The 17,842-nt window shown below is 30.5% G+C and overlaps 1 protein-coding gene across 1 annotated transcript in view; it reads left to right on the forward strand.

Moving 5' to 3' along the window:
* The window catches only part of LOC135955418 (uncharacterized), a 198,497-nt gene extending 195,220 nt beyond the window's left edge, over positions 1-3,277 (forward strand). The window contains exon 27 of the mRNA XM_065505769.1: positions 1,988-3,277. Within this exon, the coding sequence (XP_065361841.1) occupies positions 1,988-3,277 (1,290 nt within the window). The remainder of the gene's footprint in view (positions 1-1,987) is intronic.
* Positions 3,278-17,842: the final 14,565 nt, after the last annotated feature.

Here is a 17,842-nt window from a genome sequence, read left to right on the forward strand (position 1 = left end):
CCCCCAATGATTTTGCAAGCTATTGTTGATTTTGACAACAATTCTATTCAAAAAATCACCTATTCTGAACCGCACAAATCATCCATCGCACCTATGAAACTCATTCACAATAAGCTTTGGTGAGCAATCCGTGTGCCTTACCAACATTTTTCTTGGACCAGCACTCAGGAGATGACTCCTACTGATGCAAATCTTTGTGTTGGAACTACGAAAATATGTTATGGGAGGGTGGATAGAGGGAGTGGACATTTGATTTGAATTTCCCTATATTGAAAGTGACAGGAGAGACTTCAGGAGGAAGCTCATTCCACATACGAACACTACGGCTAAATACAGAATTTTCCCTGTAATGTGCTGTGCGATCCACTGTCCAGTCGACAACGAATTGATGAACCCTCGCCGAAGAACGTGTGTTACGTAAAAAACTATTGATTTTGGTAACAAGTTCCCTAATTTCAGCAGAGAACATACCATTGTAGTATCGGTAGAAAAGTGGAACACAACCCATATTGCAACGATGTTCCAGTGAGTCAATAGACCTTGATACCCTACTGTCACCGATAAGCACATTCGCCCTCTACTGTTCGCGGTCGAAGCACCTGCACATACATGAGAGTTGTATTTCATTTTGGGTCGGATATAAGTGGTGTAAATAGTAAGGAGGTCAGGAGTGAACCAAGACTCTTGAATGCTTCTTTCAACATTTGAAAAATGTGTTTTGTCCAACGGACATCGCACTGAATACCATATCTAGAACATCTGATTCCTTAATATTTACACCACCCATAAAAACAGATGGAGCAACATGATTGAGTCGTGCGCGCATTTAAATCCACTCTATTCACACAACCCCATTCAGAGATTGTCACATGATCTTGGTTAAGCGTGTCATTAAAATTTTGTCTCATTGCCCCAATTTCGACAGGCTTGGTCTATAATTGAATGAATATGAATGGCAAATGTTGCTATTATCAAGACTAGATATGGTTGGATGTTTTACCTAGAAGGTCGTTAAAAAGATAACAAATAGAGTAGGGGAAAGGTCGAAGCCTTGCGGTACCCCTGAATTGATCTTAAACTCATTTGATGAGATTCCATCTATATCAACTCGTATATCACTCGCGATGACTGAGAAAGCTCGATATAAATCAAGTGTTATTACCGACACCAAAAGCAATAAATTTGGATAAAGGCGCACCATGCCACACTCTGTCGAAAGCCTTAGGGCCTCATTTTATAAAACTTTAACTTTAAGCCTTTTTCCCAGTATTCTTTATACAAATAACTTACGATTCTGAACGCTTCGTTTTATAAAATGAGGCCCTCAGAAATATCTATAGCCACCACTTTACTTTACGCCAAAACGTTGTATGGAATGACATCATTTTGCCGATAGGAAGTATAGCAAGTCTCCCGTATAGCGTTCTCTACGAAAGCCATACTGCAGGTCGCTGAGTAAATGGTTGGACTCTAAATATTTAACAAGATTAAAAAAATTAAGAAACTAAGGGCCGCATTTTATAAAACGAAACGACAGACGTTAAACAAATTTTGTATGGAAAATATTCAAGTTTCAAACCCTTTTACCAGTATTCTTCAAACAAATTGCTTACGTTTCTGATCGCTTCGTTTTAAAAAATAAGGCCCTAATTTAAAATTTTACTAACAATTTAAAAACTAATAATATATAATCCTAAATTTAAAAGCTGTTTATTTTTTCCTACTTAAAATAATACCAAAAGTATTATAAATGCTCTCCAATATCTTTAGAATTTCCGCAAAAATTAAATTGAAGTTTTCTTAAAGCCTTTATGTATTTCTAAATTTTACCGGTAGTAACATTGTCCACATACACATAACTGACATAATTCATGTATCCAATAAAACTTATTTAAAATTCTTTTTTTTTTTTCTTTTATTTTCCATTTTTTGTCTCTACTTTTATATTCTCTGTCACATCACGTACCATCATCACAACACCAAAAAGGTCACCGAGGAAACTTATCAAATTCTAAAGCCACGTGGCTTCGAGTTGACTTGTCGCGGCAGTGTTAATGTCAAAGGCAAAGGATCCATGATCACGTACTTCCTCAAGGGTAAATCAGCCGAAGACAAAATACAAAATCAAACTTCACTACCGGCAGAAATTATAATGGAAACAACGACAGTGGAGAATGAAACAAATCCCAATGGAGACATTGTTAATTTGGACACAAAAACTGAGGACAGCAAATGTCCACCCGAAACATTGGCGCTATCAAAACAAGTCAGTAGTAATTTAACCGAATCGGAAGATTTATCACCCGATATTGATCTCAATTCAAATATGAGCAATTTAACAGCACAACGACGCAAATCACTGTGTAGACAACACAATATTTCCTCATCCTTTGGCACAACGGTGAGTTCGAATACCTCGGTAACGCCGTGCATATCGAATAGTTCAAGTGTTATAACCATAGGCACTCTACCGACCATAGCCAAAAACAATTCCTCCTCCATTGAGAACACCTCTGAGGGTAATAGTATAATGAGCAAAGCTAATTTCCTGCCACGCACGGCCCTGGATGAGTTGAAGGACGGTGAGACGGAGAGTGACAAGGGTACGCATAAAAATTCCATAGAAAATTTAGAAATATTACTCAAAAATAATATAAGCCTCTCAGATCTTAATAACAAACAACAACTGAACCTGAGAGCCACAGAGGCAACACGTAATCCCTATAAAACAGCTACAGTTGTCAATTTTAAAAGCGAGACTGTAGCGAAAAGAAAGCAACGTTCCGTTACCGCTATTACGGCAACCATGACTAGCAGTAGCAATCATGCATCCTCATCACCCCAACGTTATTCGGATACAACGCATTTGTTGAAGGACTCTTCAACACTGACCCCGCCACATTCGCCAACACATTTAAACGATACTAACGATACATTTGAAACACCTTGCCAACTAACATTCTCCTCTCAATCATGTACCACCTCACCTGACTCCAAAGCCATATGGTTAAATCTAAAACCCCATCATCAACATCTAAACCAACATCAATCTCATCACAATCATCATACAACTATGAAAACATCACAATCCTTAAGTCCTCTGGGTCTCTATACCGAAGTCATCAATATACCCAACTCACGCAGTATGATTGTTATAACAACAGCTCCCAACTCAGCAGAAGATGCCATGGCAGCTGTAACATCATCCTCTCCAGATTCTCCACACAACAATTCCACAAATTCCTCAGTACCATTAACCGATGTGGCAAGTACTTAAGGACTTTATTTGTTGCCGCTTCTAAGTAAGTTCGCTCCTACATATTGTATATTAAAGTATATTTTTAAATACATTCTCTGTTGTTATCGAATGAAAAAAAATGTACTAAAATTTTAGAAATCTGTTCCTATTTATGAAATTGTAAATATTTTTTTTTACGACTAGCAAGTACATACATAGAACAATTTATCTTTATAAGTATGAAAGTATCCTAGCGGGAACAAAAATGCAGTTAAAAGGCCTTCCTAAAGGCCTTATTTTGCAGATACAAGGACACCCACAACACAGAGAAAAAATATAGTTGTACATGTTTTCGGATTATGGTTCTATAATCATATGTATTATTATGGTTACCACAATCATGTAAATAATTGCAGTGACCATAATATTGTTAAAAAAGTTGTAAAAATTTATGGTAGATATGTAAAACTATATTGTTTCTCTGGGTGCTGCCACATTGCAAAATCGTTTCAATTTTACAAGGCTCACGTTGGGCTCAATCGCAATCAAAGTGGTAATATAATCAAATCTTCTAAACTATTGTTCCTATTGCAAAATGATGAATGAAGGAATCGTAGAGGAGGACTTAGGCTTTAGGAAAATGAAAATTGTGTAATCATTTTGATAATTTAAAAGATTATTAATATTTTAATGAATTTTACAAATTCTGCTCGCCTGTCCAGGCTTTTGAGCATTCGGGTAGAGTTTAAAGGCAAATCAATTCTAATAAATATTTTTACATTTTTACCTCTTAAAAACGGTGGCTTATTTCCTGTAAATAAACCGTATTCTTTTAATTACATCAGTTTTTTTTTTATTTTTTAATTTCTATAAAATTTTGATTGTAAATTTTTCTTCACACTTCAGAATATACAGTATCATGGTTATTTTGTATACAAAGGAACTATATGGTTATTTATAATGCAGTAAAGTCAAAGGTTTTTTCTTGTCATTTTAATATTAGAAAAATGTGATTTTTTTACTTTTGAATCGAAGTAGCCTGTACTTTTTTCTTTAAAGTTTTTTTTTTACAAATTAGCACATGCTTTTATAAAACAGTTAGCAATTAACTATTCCACGTGATTATTACGGAGTTTTTGCTTGTTCTTTTTATATAAAAGTGAAGTGATTATGAACTAGTTTTAAATCTATAGAAACTAAATTAAAAATTTGTTTGAAAGGCCAGAACAAATTAAAAGGCAATTAGAGGTTAAATGTAATTTACATCTAATACTGTAAAGTATCAAGAGTATGTACTATAAATTTAAGCTGCAATTATCTGCCATTCCAATAACCAGAACGATTTCAGTCCCTTCATATTTTACACATTTTTTTTTTTGGTAATTTTTTGGTCAATTTCAAAAATAAAAATAAGTTTGAGAGTTATTTACGTCTATACTGATTTGGCCAAACCACGTATTAGTATGTCGAAATTTTTTCAATGGATCATTTATATTATTTTTAATTATAAACCTAATTGAAGCCATTTACAAAAATGACATACTTTTTTCGATACTTTTATAACGTCAATGTTTATTTGGCCAACCCCTGTATGCAATTTCTATTATTTTTTGCGATGGATCTAGTGTGTTGTTCGTAAATGTACACCAAATTTCATGCATTTACATGAATTACCTAATTTTTCCGAAAATTTCAAAACGTCAATGATTGTTTGGACAAGCCCTGTATATGTATTCCGAAATGTATACTACCACTTTTTCAATCACAAAAATATATAACATTTCGCTATTTTTCCATGAGAAATTCCAAATATTGAAAAATTTTACTTTTGGCCTTCTCGATTTAAGGGTTAACGTTTTCCGATGTTAGTAAAACTTTCAGACTATATTTAAAATTACATGGCCTATAATATTCTGGATAGTTTTTACTTAAAAATCATAACATTAAAGAAATTCGGCTCATTCGCCAAAATATGGCCAAAAAATTAGTTTTTCTCGAAAATCGCAAAATTTAAATCGAAGGTACGGAAAAACTATAGGAGGGATTGATGTAATTTTTTCACATTTTTATTCCCAATTATGTTGACAATAAATAAATAAAGTGATGATCAAAAAATTCTGTAATTTGTTTAACAAAATTTTTAAAAATTTTAAATTGGAGTTTTGAAACTGCCGTTAAAAAAAATATTTTTTTTTGGTCATACCTGCGAATATGTTAACGGTATCCTACGAAGACAAAAACTCATATACAAGTAAATATGTATATATTTTAAGTAAAAATAAGCTCTTATTTTAATATTTCTCAAAATATGTTAATTTTGTTCCTACGTTTCTTGTTCTAGTGGCCTGAGACACTTTAATGGCCTGGCGAGTTTTCAATAACTTTAAAATTTTTTAACCAATTTTTGTGTTTTATATCTTATTAGAACGACAATTACGTACACATATCGATTCTTTTAAATTAAATTGCAAAAGTAATTATTTAATGGCAAAATTTTTACAAAAACTGAAAAAATTGCATTTTTTCCCCTTGTAAATGCACCACAAAACTAAATCGCAAAAACTAAATTACAATCATGATAGAAAGACAAAATTTCATATTTAACTATAGTTTTATATATATAAAAAAATTAGAGGGTATGCGTTCCGAAATTCAAAAGAAAAATCTACATGAATAACCTAATTTGTTCGATACTTTTAAAACGTCCATGATTGTTTGGCCAAACCCTATATATGTAATACGAAATTTGAATGACCGATTTTTTTCGATCACATATTTTAATCTTTAGTTTTGGACTAAATTTCAGCCACTTACATGCAATTTTTTTGTTACTTTTAGAATGTCCATGTTTTTTTGGCCAAACCTTGTATTTGAACATCGAAATATTTATCAATCGATCGGTTATGTTATTCTTAATACAAATACCAAATTTCAAACATTGTTATGAAGAAATAAAGAAGTTATGGATTTTTGGCCGGAATTTAAGTAGTCACTCTCTTTTAAAAACTCATGAAAAATCGAAAACGGCTGAAATTGTTCATACCTATTTACTACTTTAACATAAAGTCAGATGTAGTAGGAGCAAAATGAGGTATAGATCATCGATTGATTTTTTCGAATTTATTCACAATGAAGTGAATTCGCTCATTTTCACAAAATGTTAGTTTTTTGTTTAATATACATAAAATTGAATAGTTAATGTTCTTCTTTCGATTGATTGAATTTTGAATACATTTTCCCCATGTTATGTACAAATTTATACTACGTTTTAATCGGCTCAGTAGTTTCGTAGTTATAATATCAAAATGAAGCAAAAAATATATTTTTACGTGAAAATAGCTAATTTTTTTGTTTTAAAAAAATCCTGAAAAATCGAAAACGGCTGAAATTTTTCATATTTATTACTTTATAGTAAAGCCAAATGTAATAGGAAAAAAATGAGATACTGATCAGAAAAATGTATGAATTCTTTTCGAATTTATTCACAATTAAGGGAATTCACTTATGTTCACAAAGCTTTAGTTTTTTTTATATACATGCTAGTTAATGTTCTTCTGCGTGCTGTTATAATTCTTTTAATGAATTACAGAACCAATATTTTTGAAAAATTAATTGAGTTCAATAAAACAATTTTTTTACAATATTTGCTTCACTGTCTAGTCCGGGTAAACTCACCCGATTAATTCTAAAAATTAGTATAAACTTTTACCTTTTAAAAACGGTGGTAATTTCATTTAAATAAACAGTATTCTTTAAAAATTAGTTTAAATTGTAACAACTCTTTATTTATTTAAAACTACGCAACAATTTAAATAGTCTCTCTCTTTAAATACACACACTTTTTAATTTACAAGAATACACAGGTATTATAGATGATGTTAACTCTAACTGACCCACTCACAACGCACTGTTACTACTTGTATACACAGCGCCATCCTCTGGAAGTCTCATGAATAATCTAACGGAAATACTTGTTCTATTTCCACAGTTATCACCTAGAGCTTTTAAAGCTGATTTACAGTTAATATTGTCATACTTATAAACAATGTTAATAACAGCGTGTTAACAACATTGTTAATAAGTTAAAGTTTATACTGTAATTAACCCTGTATTCTAACGGGGTGGCACAAATTTAATTTTCTTAAAGTTTAAATCCTCCTCTACGATTCATTTATACAATATTTTGCAATTTTATTCGTAGTTTAGAAGATTAAGATTTATTTTATGTCATATAGAGCCAAGGCCTTGTATACTCGCTTCTGATAGAGCCCTGATAGAATACCTACTTAAGAAGTCCTATTAGAAGGTATTCCTTCTGATGCCTCATAGCAGCCTAATAGACAGTTTGCTGAAGCAAGCCTTTAAAGAGGATTCTTCATGTAAGTGTTCATAAAGAGAACTAAATAAATTTTATTGTAGAGACAACATATAGGAAACGTGAAAAATTAATCATGTTTAAATTTTGAATAGACCATATTTTGTAATGAAATATGGAATGTGTATGGAAAGGTTTTTTCATATATGAAATTTTTTTAGAGAGGCAAATCCCATCTAAAACATTTTCCGTAAGAACGCAGAGTAGAATGAGTATCGCAAATTTTAGAATATGTAAACGGGTCTTTTAGAAGGCCTAAAAAGTGAAGACCTTGCATTTTTACCCGCTGGGATGTATCTGCGAGTGTATAGTAGTTATATTTTTATGTGTAAGTAGGCACTAATACTCTCTCTCTGTATCTATGTAATATTATGTAGTATATAATAATAAATAATAAAAAATAAAAAAAACACATCATTACTTAACAAGGGGGCAATTGCAGGTATTAAATCTAGATAGTATTTTTTTATATTGTTAAGCAGAAGGAAAGTGGACATTAGAGTGGACCTTATCTTGGACTTTTTAGATATTCAATTTAGTCTAAAATTGTAATATTTTGACTTGAAACTCTAAACTTAAAACCTCTAAACTTTATTAGATTTTGGCAAAATTTTTTGTATTTGGGTTTTAGATGACGTTCCTTGGTAGCACCAAAAATCAAAAAAGTTAAAAATAAAGGCCTGCCTAGTGTACATGAGAAATAGCTTTGTGAACAATTATAGCAGACAAAAGATGGTTTAATTTTATATTGATTATTTAATAACCTAAATGAAACTTTTAAACTAAAACAGAGAAATATTTCTTATTTCCTTTATTATATTTTTTTGTTTAATTTATATCAAAAACTGTGCTATAATTATTCCCAATGTTGTTTCGTAAATTTATTTCCATACGTTTGTCGGCATAAGTACTCTTCAGTTTATATTTACGTCAAATGCCAGTATATATTAGAATGTTTAAGGATAGCAACTAACAACTATAAATAAAAACTATAAAAATTTTGTAAAATATTTTTGCAAACTAGAGATATGTGAATTTAACAACAAAAAAAATAAGAGAAAGAAAAAACAAACTGCAACAAAAATCCTTTACAAACATAAGCAGGTTACTTATGGATAATACAATAGAATGAAAGTAAAACAGAAAACGAAATAATATAAAACTTATGTAAATTTTGTATATTTGATAAATGTATAATTTTTTTTAAGTACCTACTAAGTTAGACGAACCTTGCAGTTAAAGTATTTGCTATAATGCACAGTGGATTTATATTAAGAAAATAACACATTTCAAATTGGAATTTCTTAGGAAAAACAAATAGGTTTCACTTTTGTTCTTTTATTAGCTGCAAATTATAGAAAACTTAGGTTCATGCCACAGCTATTTATAGAGGGAAGGATATAAAAATGATTTAACATATGCTAAAGATTAAAAAACGCATGAAAAAATATAATCCAACATCGGTTTCAAAATTATTGTTTAATTGTTTCAACACTGTGCCATTCGGTTTTATTTTTGTATATACGAGTATTAAAATTTGCACAAACTTGTAAAGATATTAGGGTGGTACATATTAAGGCTCTTCGAAAATATTGAAGAATAGCTCGATTTTTTATATGAAAACTTAAAACAGGCTCTAGCTCCTTTAAAAGTACTCCAAATCGAAAAAGGAAGATAATCTGTGATCACTTTAATTTCCCACTAAAAACCGATTTTTTATATGAAAATCTAAAACAGGCCGTAGCTCCTTTAAAAGTGCTCCAAATTGAAAAAGGAAGATAATCTGTGATCACCTATATTTCCCACTAAAAACCGATTTTTTACATGAAAACCTAAAACAGACCTTAGCTCCTTTAAAAGTGCTCCAAATTGAAAAAGGAAGAAAATCTGTGATCACTTTAATTTTCCACTAAAAATCCATTTTTTATATGAAACCTTAAAACAGGCTCTAGCTCCTTTAAAAGTGCTCCAAATTGAAAAAGGAAGATCATGTGTGATCACATTAATTTCCCACTAAAAATCGAATTTTTATATGGAAATCTAAAACAGGCTCTAGATCCTTTAAAAGTGCTCCAAATTGAAAAAGGATGATAATCTGTGATCACTTTAATTTCCCACTAAAAATCGATTATATGGAAACCTAAAACAGGCTCTAGATCCTGTAAAAGTGCTCCAAATTGAAACAGGAAGATAATCTATGATCATCTTAATTTCCCACTAAAAATCGATTTTTATATGGAAACCTGAAACAGGCTCTAGATCCTTTAAAAGTGGTCCAAATTGAAAAAGGAAGATAATCTGTGATCAATTTAATTTCCCACTAAAAATCTATTTTTTATATGGAAACCTGAAACAGGCCTTAGCTCCTGTAAAAGTGCTCCAAATTGAAAAAGGAAGATAATCTATGATCATCTTAATTTCCCACTAAAAATCGATTTTTTATATGGAAACCTGAAACAGGCCTTAGCTCCTGTAAAAGTGCTCCAAATTGAAACAGGAAGATAATCTATGATCATCTTAATTTCCCACTAAAAATCGATTTTTATATGGAAACCTGAAACAGGCTCTAGATCCCTTAAAAGTGGTCCAAATTGAAAAAGGAAGATAATCTGTGATCACCTTAATTTCCCACTAAAAATCGATTTTATATATGAAAACTTAAAAAAGGCTCTAGCTCCTATAAAAGTGCTCCAAATTGAAAAAGGAAGATAATCTGTGATCACTTTAATTTCCCTCTAAAAATCGATTTTTTATATGAAAACCTAAAACAGGTTCTTGCTCCTTTAAAAGTGCTCCAAACTGAAAAAGGAAAATAATCTGTGATCACCTATATTTCCCACTAAAAATCGATTTTTTATATGAAAACCTAAAACAGGCTCTATCTCCTTTAAAAGTGCTCCAAATTGAAAAAGGAAGAAAATCTGTGATCACTTTAATTTTCCACTAAAAATCGATTTTTTATATGAAACCTTAAAACAGGCCCTAGTTCCTTTAAAAGTGCTCCAAATTGAAAAAGCCCGATAATCTGTGATCACTTTAATTTCCCATTAAAAATCGATTTTTTATATGAAAACCTAAATCAGGCCTAGCTCCTTTAAAAGTGCTCCAAATCCAAAAAGGAAGATAATCTGTGATCACTTTAATTTCCCATTAAAAATCGATTTTAATTTCCAAATATAAATCGATTTTTTATATGAAAACCTAAAACAGGCTCTAGCTCCTTTAAAGTGCTCCAAATTGAAAAAGGAAGATAATCTGTGATCAACTATATTTCACACTAAAAATCGACTTTTTCTATAGAAACCTGAAACAGGCTCTAGCTCCTTTAAAAGTGCTCCAAATTGAAAAGGAAGATAATCTGTGATCATCTTAATTTCGCGATAAAACTCGATTTTTTATATGAAAACCTAAAACAGGTTCTAGCTCCTTTAAAAGTGCTCCAAATCGAAAAAGGAAGATAATCTGTGATCACCTATATTTCCCACTAAAAGCTACTTTTTATATAGAAACCTGAAATAGGCCTTAGCTCCTTTAAAAGTGCTCCAAATTGAAAAAGGAAGATAACGTCTGATCACCAATATTTCCCACTAAAAATCGATTTTTTCTATAGAAACCTGAAACAGGCCTTAGCTCACTTTAAAAGTGCTCCAAATTGAAAAAGGAAGATAATCTGTGATCATCTTAATTTCTCACTAAAAATCGATTTTTATATGAAAACCTAAAACAGGCTCTAGCTCCTTTAAAAGTGCTTCAAATTGAAAAAGGAAGATAATCTGTGATCACTTTAATTTCCCACTAAAAATCGATTTTTATTTGAAAACCTAAAACAGGCGCTAGCTCCTTTAAAAGTTGGTTTTTTATATGAAAACCTAAAACAGGCTCTAACTCCTTTAAAAGTGCTCCAAATTGTAAAAGGAAGATAATCTGTGATCACTTTAATTTCCCACTAAAAATCGATTTTTTCTATAGAAACCTGAAACAGGCCTAGCTCCTTCAAAAGTGCTCCAAATTGAAAAAGGAAGATAATCTGTGATCACTTTAATTTCCAACTATAAATCGATTTTTTATATGAAAACCTAAAACAGGCTCTAGCTCCTTTAAAGTGCTCCAAATTGAAAAAGGAAGATAATCTGTGATCAACTATATTTCACACTAAAAATCGACTTTTTCTATAGAAACCTGAAACAGGCCTAGCTCCTTCAAAAGTGCTCCAAATTGAAAAAGGAAGATAATCTGTGATCACTTTAATTTCCTACTAAAAATCGATTTTTTATATGAAAACCTAAAACAGGCTCTAGCTCCTTTAAAAGTGCTCCAAATTGAAAAAGGAAGATAATCTGTGATCAACTATATTTCACACTAAAAATCGACTTTTTCTATAGAAACCTGAAACAGGCCTTAGCTCCTTTAAAAGTGCTCCAAATTGAAAAAGGAAGATAATCTGTGATCAACTATATTTCACACTAAAAATCGACTTTTTCTATAGAAACCTGAAACAGGCCTAGCTCCTTCAAAAGTGCTCCAAATTGAAAAAGGAAGATAATCTGTGATCACTTTAATTTCCAACTATAAATCGATTTTTTATATGAAAACCTAAAACAGGCTCTAGCTCCTTTAAAGTGCTCCAAATTGAAAAAGGAAGATAATCTGTGATCAACTATATTTCACACTAAAAATCGACTTTTTCTATAGAAACCTGAAACAGGCCTTAGCTCCTTTAAAAGTGCTCCAAATTGAAAAAGGAAGATAATCTGTGATCAACTATATTTCACACTAAAAATCGACTTTTTCTATAGAAACCTGAAACAGGCCTAGCTCCTTCAAAAGTGCTCCAAATTGAAAAAGGAAGATAATCTGTGATCACTTTAATTTCCAACTATAAATCGATTTTTTATATGAAAACCTAAAACAGGCTCTAGCTCCTTTAAAGTGCTCCAAATTGAAAAAGGAAGATAATCTGTAATTAACTATATTTCCCACTAAAAATCGATTTTTTATATGAAAACCCAAAATAGGCTCTATCTCCTTTAAAAGTGCTCCAAATTGAAAAAGGAAGATAATCTGTGATCATCTTAATTTCCCACTAAAAATCGATTTTTTATATGAAAACCTAAAACAGGCTCTAGCTTCTTTAAAAGTGCTCCAAATTGAAAAAGGAAGATAATCTGTGTTCACTTTAATTTCCCACTAAAAATCGATTTTTTATATGAAAACTTAAAACAGGCTCTACCTCCTTTAAAAGTACTCCAAACCGAAAAAGGAAGATAATCTGTGAACACTTTAATTTCCCACTAAAAATCGATTTTTTATATGACAACTTAAAACAGGCTCTAGCTCCTTTTAAAGTGCTCCAAATTGAAAAAGGAAGATAATCTGTGATCACCTATATTTCCCACCAAAAATCGATTTTTTATATGGAAACCTAAAACAGGCTCTAGCTCCTTTAAAAGTGCTCCAAATTGAAAAAGGAGGATAATTTGTGATCACCTATATTTCCCACTAAAAATCGATTTTTTATATGAAAACCTAAAACAGGCTCTAGCTCCTTTAAAAGTGCTCCAAATTGAAAAAGAAGATAATCTGTGATCACTTTAATTTCCCACTAAAAACCGATTTTTTATATGAAAATCTAAAACAGGCCGTAGCTCCTTTAAAAGTGCTCCAAATTGAAAAAGGAAGATAATCTGTGATCATCTTAATTTCCCACTAAAAATCGATTTTTTATATGAAAACCTAAAACAGGCTCTAGCTTCTTTAAAAGTGCTCCAAATTGAAAAAGGAAGATAATCTGTGTTCACTTTAATTTCCCACTAAAAATCGATTTTTTATATGAAAACTTAAAACAGGCTCTACCTCCTTTAAAAGTACTCCAAACCGAAAAAGGAAGATAATCTGTGAACACTTTAATTTCCCACTAAAAATCGATTTTTTATATGACAACTTAAAACAGGCTCTAGCTCCTTTTAAAGTGCTCCAAATTGAAAAAGGAAGATAATCTGTGATCACCTATATTTCCCACCAAAAATCGATTTTTTATATGGAAACCTAAAACAGGCTCTAGCTCCTTTAAAAGTGCTCCAAATTGAAAAAGGAGGATAATTTGTGATCACCTATATTTCCCACTAAAAATCGATTTTTTATATGAAAACCTAAAACAGGCTCTAGCTCCTTTAAAAGTGCTCCAAATTGAAAAAGAAGATAATCTGTGATCACTTTAATTTCCCACTAAAAACCGATTTTTTATATGAAAATCTAAAACAGGCCGTAGCTCCTTTAAAAGTGCTCCAAATTGAAAAAGGAAGATAATCTGTGATAATCTTAATTTCTCACTAAAAATCGGTTTTTTATATGAAAACCTAAAACAGGCTCTAGCTCCTTTAAAAGTGCTCCAAATTGAAAAAGTAAGATAATCTGTGATCACTTTAATTTCCCACTAAAAATCGATTTTTTATATGAAAACTTAAAGCAGGCCCTAACTCCTTTAAAAGTGCTCCAAATCGAAAAAGGAAGAGAATCTGTGATCATCTTAATTCCTCACTAAAAATCGATTTTTTATATGGAAACATAAACAGGAGGATAATCTGTAATCACTTTAATTTCCCACTAAAAATCGATTTTTTATATGAAAACATAAAATAGGCCCTAACTCCTTTAAAAGTGCTCCAAATTGAAAAAGGAAGATAATCTGTGATCAACTATATTTCACACTAAAAATCGATTTTTTATATGAAAACCTAAAACAGGCTCTAGCTCCTTTAAAAGTGTTCCAAATCGAAAAAGGAAGATAATCTGTGATCACTTAATTTCCCACTAAAATTCGATTTTTTATATGAAAACCTAAAACAGGCTCTAGCTCCTTTAAAAGTGCTCCAAATGTGATCACTTTAATTTCCCATTAAAAATCGATTTTTTATATGAAAACCTAAAACAGGCTCTAGCTCCTTTAAAAGTGCTCCAAATTAGGTTTTTATATGAAAACCTAAAACAGGCTCTAGCTTCCTTAATAGTGCTCCAAACTGAAAAAGGAAGATAATCTGTGATCATCTTAATTTCTCACTAAAATTCGATTTTGTATATGAAAACCTAAAACAGGCTCTAGCTCCTTTAAAAGTGCTGTAAATTGAAAAAGGAGGATAATCTGTGATCACCTCGTTTTTTTATAAAACAGGTTAGCTAGCTCCTCACCTCGATTTCCCACTTTTATAGGGAAACATAAAACATGGTCTAGCCCTTTTATAGGCTCCAAATTGATAATATGTGATCAGGCGCTCTGTAGATATCAGGGTATTTGTTTCACTGTATGTGACTTGCATGAGTAGATTTCTGAAGTATCAAAGTTTGATAAGTACCACCTTAATATAAGCATTTTAGACATACAAATTATTAAATGAGTTTACATAAATAAAAATCCTATAAAAAATTAAGTTTCAGTCTGGATAAGGACCATAAACCAAAAATATAAAATAAACACATTGTGAAAGTATGTAGTAGTAGTATGTAAAGGAGATGTAATAAAAATTATTATTGTTAATTAGAAAAACACTCTACCGCAAACCAATATTGTAAATAAAAAAACATAAATTACAAATAAATTAATTAACTTAATTGACATTTTATAAAATATGTAAACTGTGAAAAAAAACGAAATTTGTTAAAAAAATACCATAAATTATAAATACAAATACAAATAATAAACTAAACAAACTGAATTTATTTATAGTTAATAAGTACATAAAGCAACAATAAACTGCAATTAAATTAAATAAAATATTATTATAATAAATGTAAATTAAATTTAATTGTTAAAAATAATAAAAAAAAAAAACAAAATTCTACAAAACTATGCTGTCAATTTAAGGCTGTCTATTAAGTCCAAAACAAAGAAACTTAATTAATGAAAAACAAAACTCAATAGATTAAATTTATTTATTTATTTTACTCTAATTTATTTATATACAATGCAGATATTTTAAACAGCTTTAGCTCAAATAAAAAAAAACACAAATCTATTTAAAAAATCTCTATGTGCTAGTTAAAACTAAACAAGTGCTTTTTTATAAAATTAAAAATCGATTATCTATTTAAATCAATTTATTTTCATTTTGGCTTAAATGTAAGCAGAACAAATTGATCTAGTTTTTACTTTGTGATTTGTTAAAATAAATTAAAGAAATAAATAACTAAACTTGTTAAACATATTGAAAATTTTTAAAAATGAAAACAATGATAATTGCATACATAATTGATTTTAAACAAGTAAGAGAGCTATATTTGTCTATGCCGAAACTTATATACCCTTCACCAATGAATACTTTAAAATAATTAAAAACCTAACCGGAACTATAGTGGATATGTTGATGTATGAATCATATATAAAAGTTATTTGGGGGATACGTAAAGTTGATTTCAACATACAGACGGACATTGCTATATTGACTCCGGTATCTATAAAAACATGCACTTGATTATACGTTTGAAGCGAAGAAAATGTGATTTATTAAAAACTACTTGTATCATTTTTCTTAATTTTAATTTTTAATCATCTACAAATCTCAAGTTCAAATTCCAACTCACCTAAACTCTTAACATTTCATTGCCTTTTATCTTAAATTCTTGTGTAATTACTTTTAAACACATAATTTTATTTACACTTATTTTTCTTTTAAACAACTATTTAATGATAATCAAAGATTTAAGTATTAATATTAAAAATTTATTGTAAGTTGTACAGTTGTTGTGTATTTATTAAAAATATATATTAGTTTTAAACAAAAATTCTATATATAAATGAAATTAAATTTAATATGAAATAACAAATGTATTTACTGATAAACACTATATAATGTTTATTATGATTTCAATGAAAATGAGATAAATAACAATTTAAATAAAATTTATTATTTTCCTATGGATCAATTAAATGTTAAATGTATTAAATATTTATTAAATGAAAACTATAAGTATTACAATATATAAATATAAATGGGTTTTATTTCAGAGGAAGGGACACACTAAAGGTAAGTGTATTCTTTTCAATTCTAATTCAGTTCTAGTTCAGTTCTAGTTCAGTTCTAGTTCAGTTCTAGTTCAGTTCTAGTTCAGTTCTAGTTCAGTTCTAGTTCAGTTCTAGTTCAGTTCTAGTTCAGTTCTAGTTCAGTTCTAGTTCAGTTCTAGTTCAGTTCTAGTTCAGTTCTAGTTCAGTTCTAGTTCAGTTCTAGTTCAGTTCTAGTTCAGTTCTAGTTCAGTTCTAGTTCAGTTCTAGTTCAGTTCTAGTTCAGTTCTAGTTCAGTTCTAGTTCAGTTCTAGTTCAGTTCTAGTTCAGTTCTAGTTCAGTTCTAGTTCAGTTCTAGTTCAGTTCTAGTTCAGTTCTAGTTCAGTTCTAGTTCAGTTCTAGTTCAGTTCTAGTTCAGTTCTAGTTCAGTTCTAGTTCAGTTCTAGTTCAGTTCTAGTTCAGTTCTAGTTCAGTTCTAGTTCAGTTCTAGTTCAGTTCTAGTTCAGTTCTAGTTCAGTTCTAGTTCAGTTCTAGTTCAGTTCTAGTTCAGTTCTAGTTCAGTTCTAGTTCAGTTCTAGTTCAGTTCTAGTTCAGTTCTAGTTCAGTTCTAGTTCAGTTCTAGTTCAGTTCTAGTTCAGTTCTAGTTCAGTTCTAGTTCAGTTCTAGTTCAGTTCTAGTTCAGTTCTAGTTCAGTTCTAGTTCAGTTCTAGTTCAGTTCTAGTTCAGTTCTAGTTCAGTTCTAGTTCAGTTCTAGTTCAGTTCTAGTTCAGTTCTAGTTCAGTTCTAGTTCAGTTCTAGTTCAGTTCTAGTTCAGTTCTAGTTCAGTTCTAGTTCAGTTCTAGTTCAGTTCTAGTTCAGTTCTAGTTCAGTTCTAGTTCAGTTCTAGTTCAGTTCTAGTTCAGTTCTAGTTCAGTTCTAGTTCAGTTCTAGTTCAGTTCTAGTTCAGTTCTAGTTCAGTTCTAGTTCAGTTCTAGTTCAGTTCTAGTTCAGTTCTAGTTCAGTTCTAGTTCAGTTCTAGTTCAGTTCTAGTTCAGTTCTAGTTCAGTTCTAGTTCAGTTCTAGTTCAGTTCTAGTTCAGTTCTAGTTCAGTTCTAGTTCAGTTCTAGTTCAGTTCTAGTTCAGTTCTAGTTCAGTTCTAGTTCAGTTCTAGTTCAGTTCTAGTTCAGTTCTAGTTCAGTTCTAGTTCAGTTCTAGTTCAGTTCTAGTTCAGTTCTAGTTCAGTTCTAGTTCAGTTCTA

Source organism: Calliphora vicina, chromosome 3 (assembly GCF_958450345.1).
Source record: "Calliphora vicina chromosome 3, idCalVici1.1, whole genome shotgun sequence".
NCBI classification, from domain to species: Eukaryota; Metazoa; Arthropoda; class Insecta; order Diptera; family Calliphoridae; genus Calliphora; species Calliphora vicina.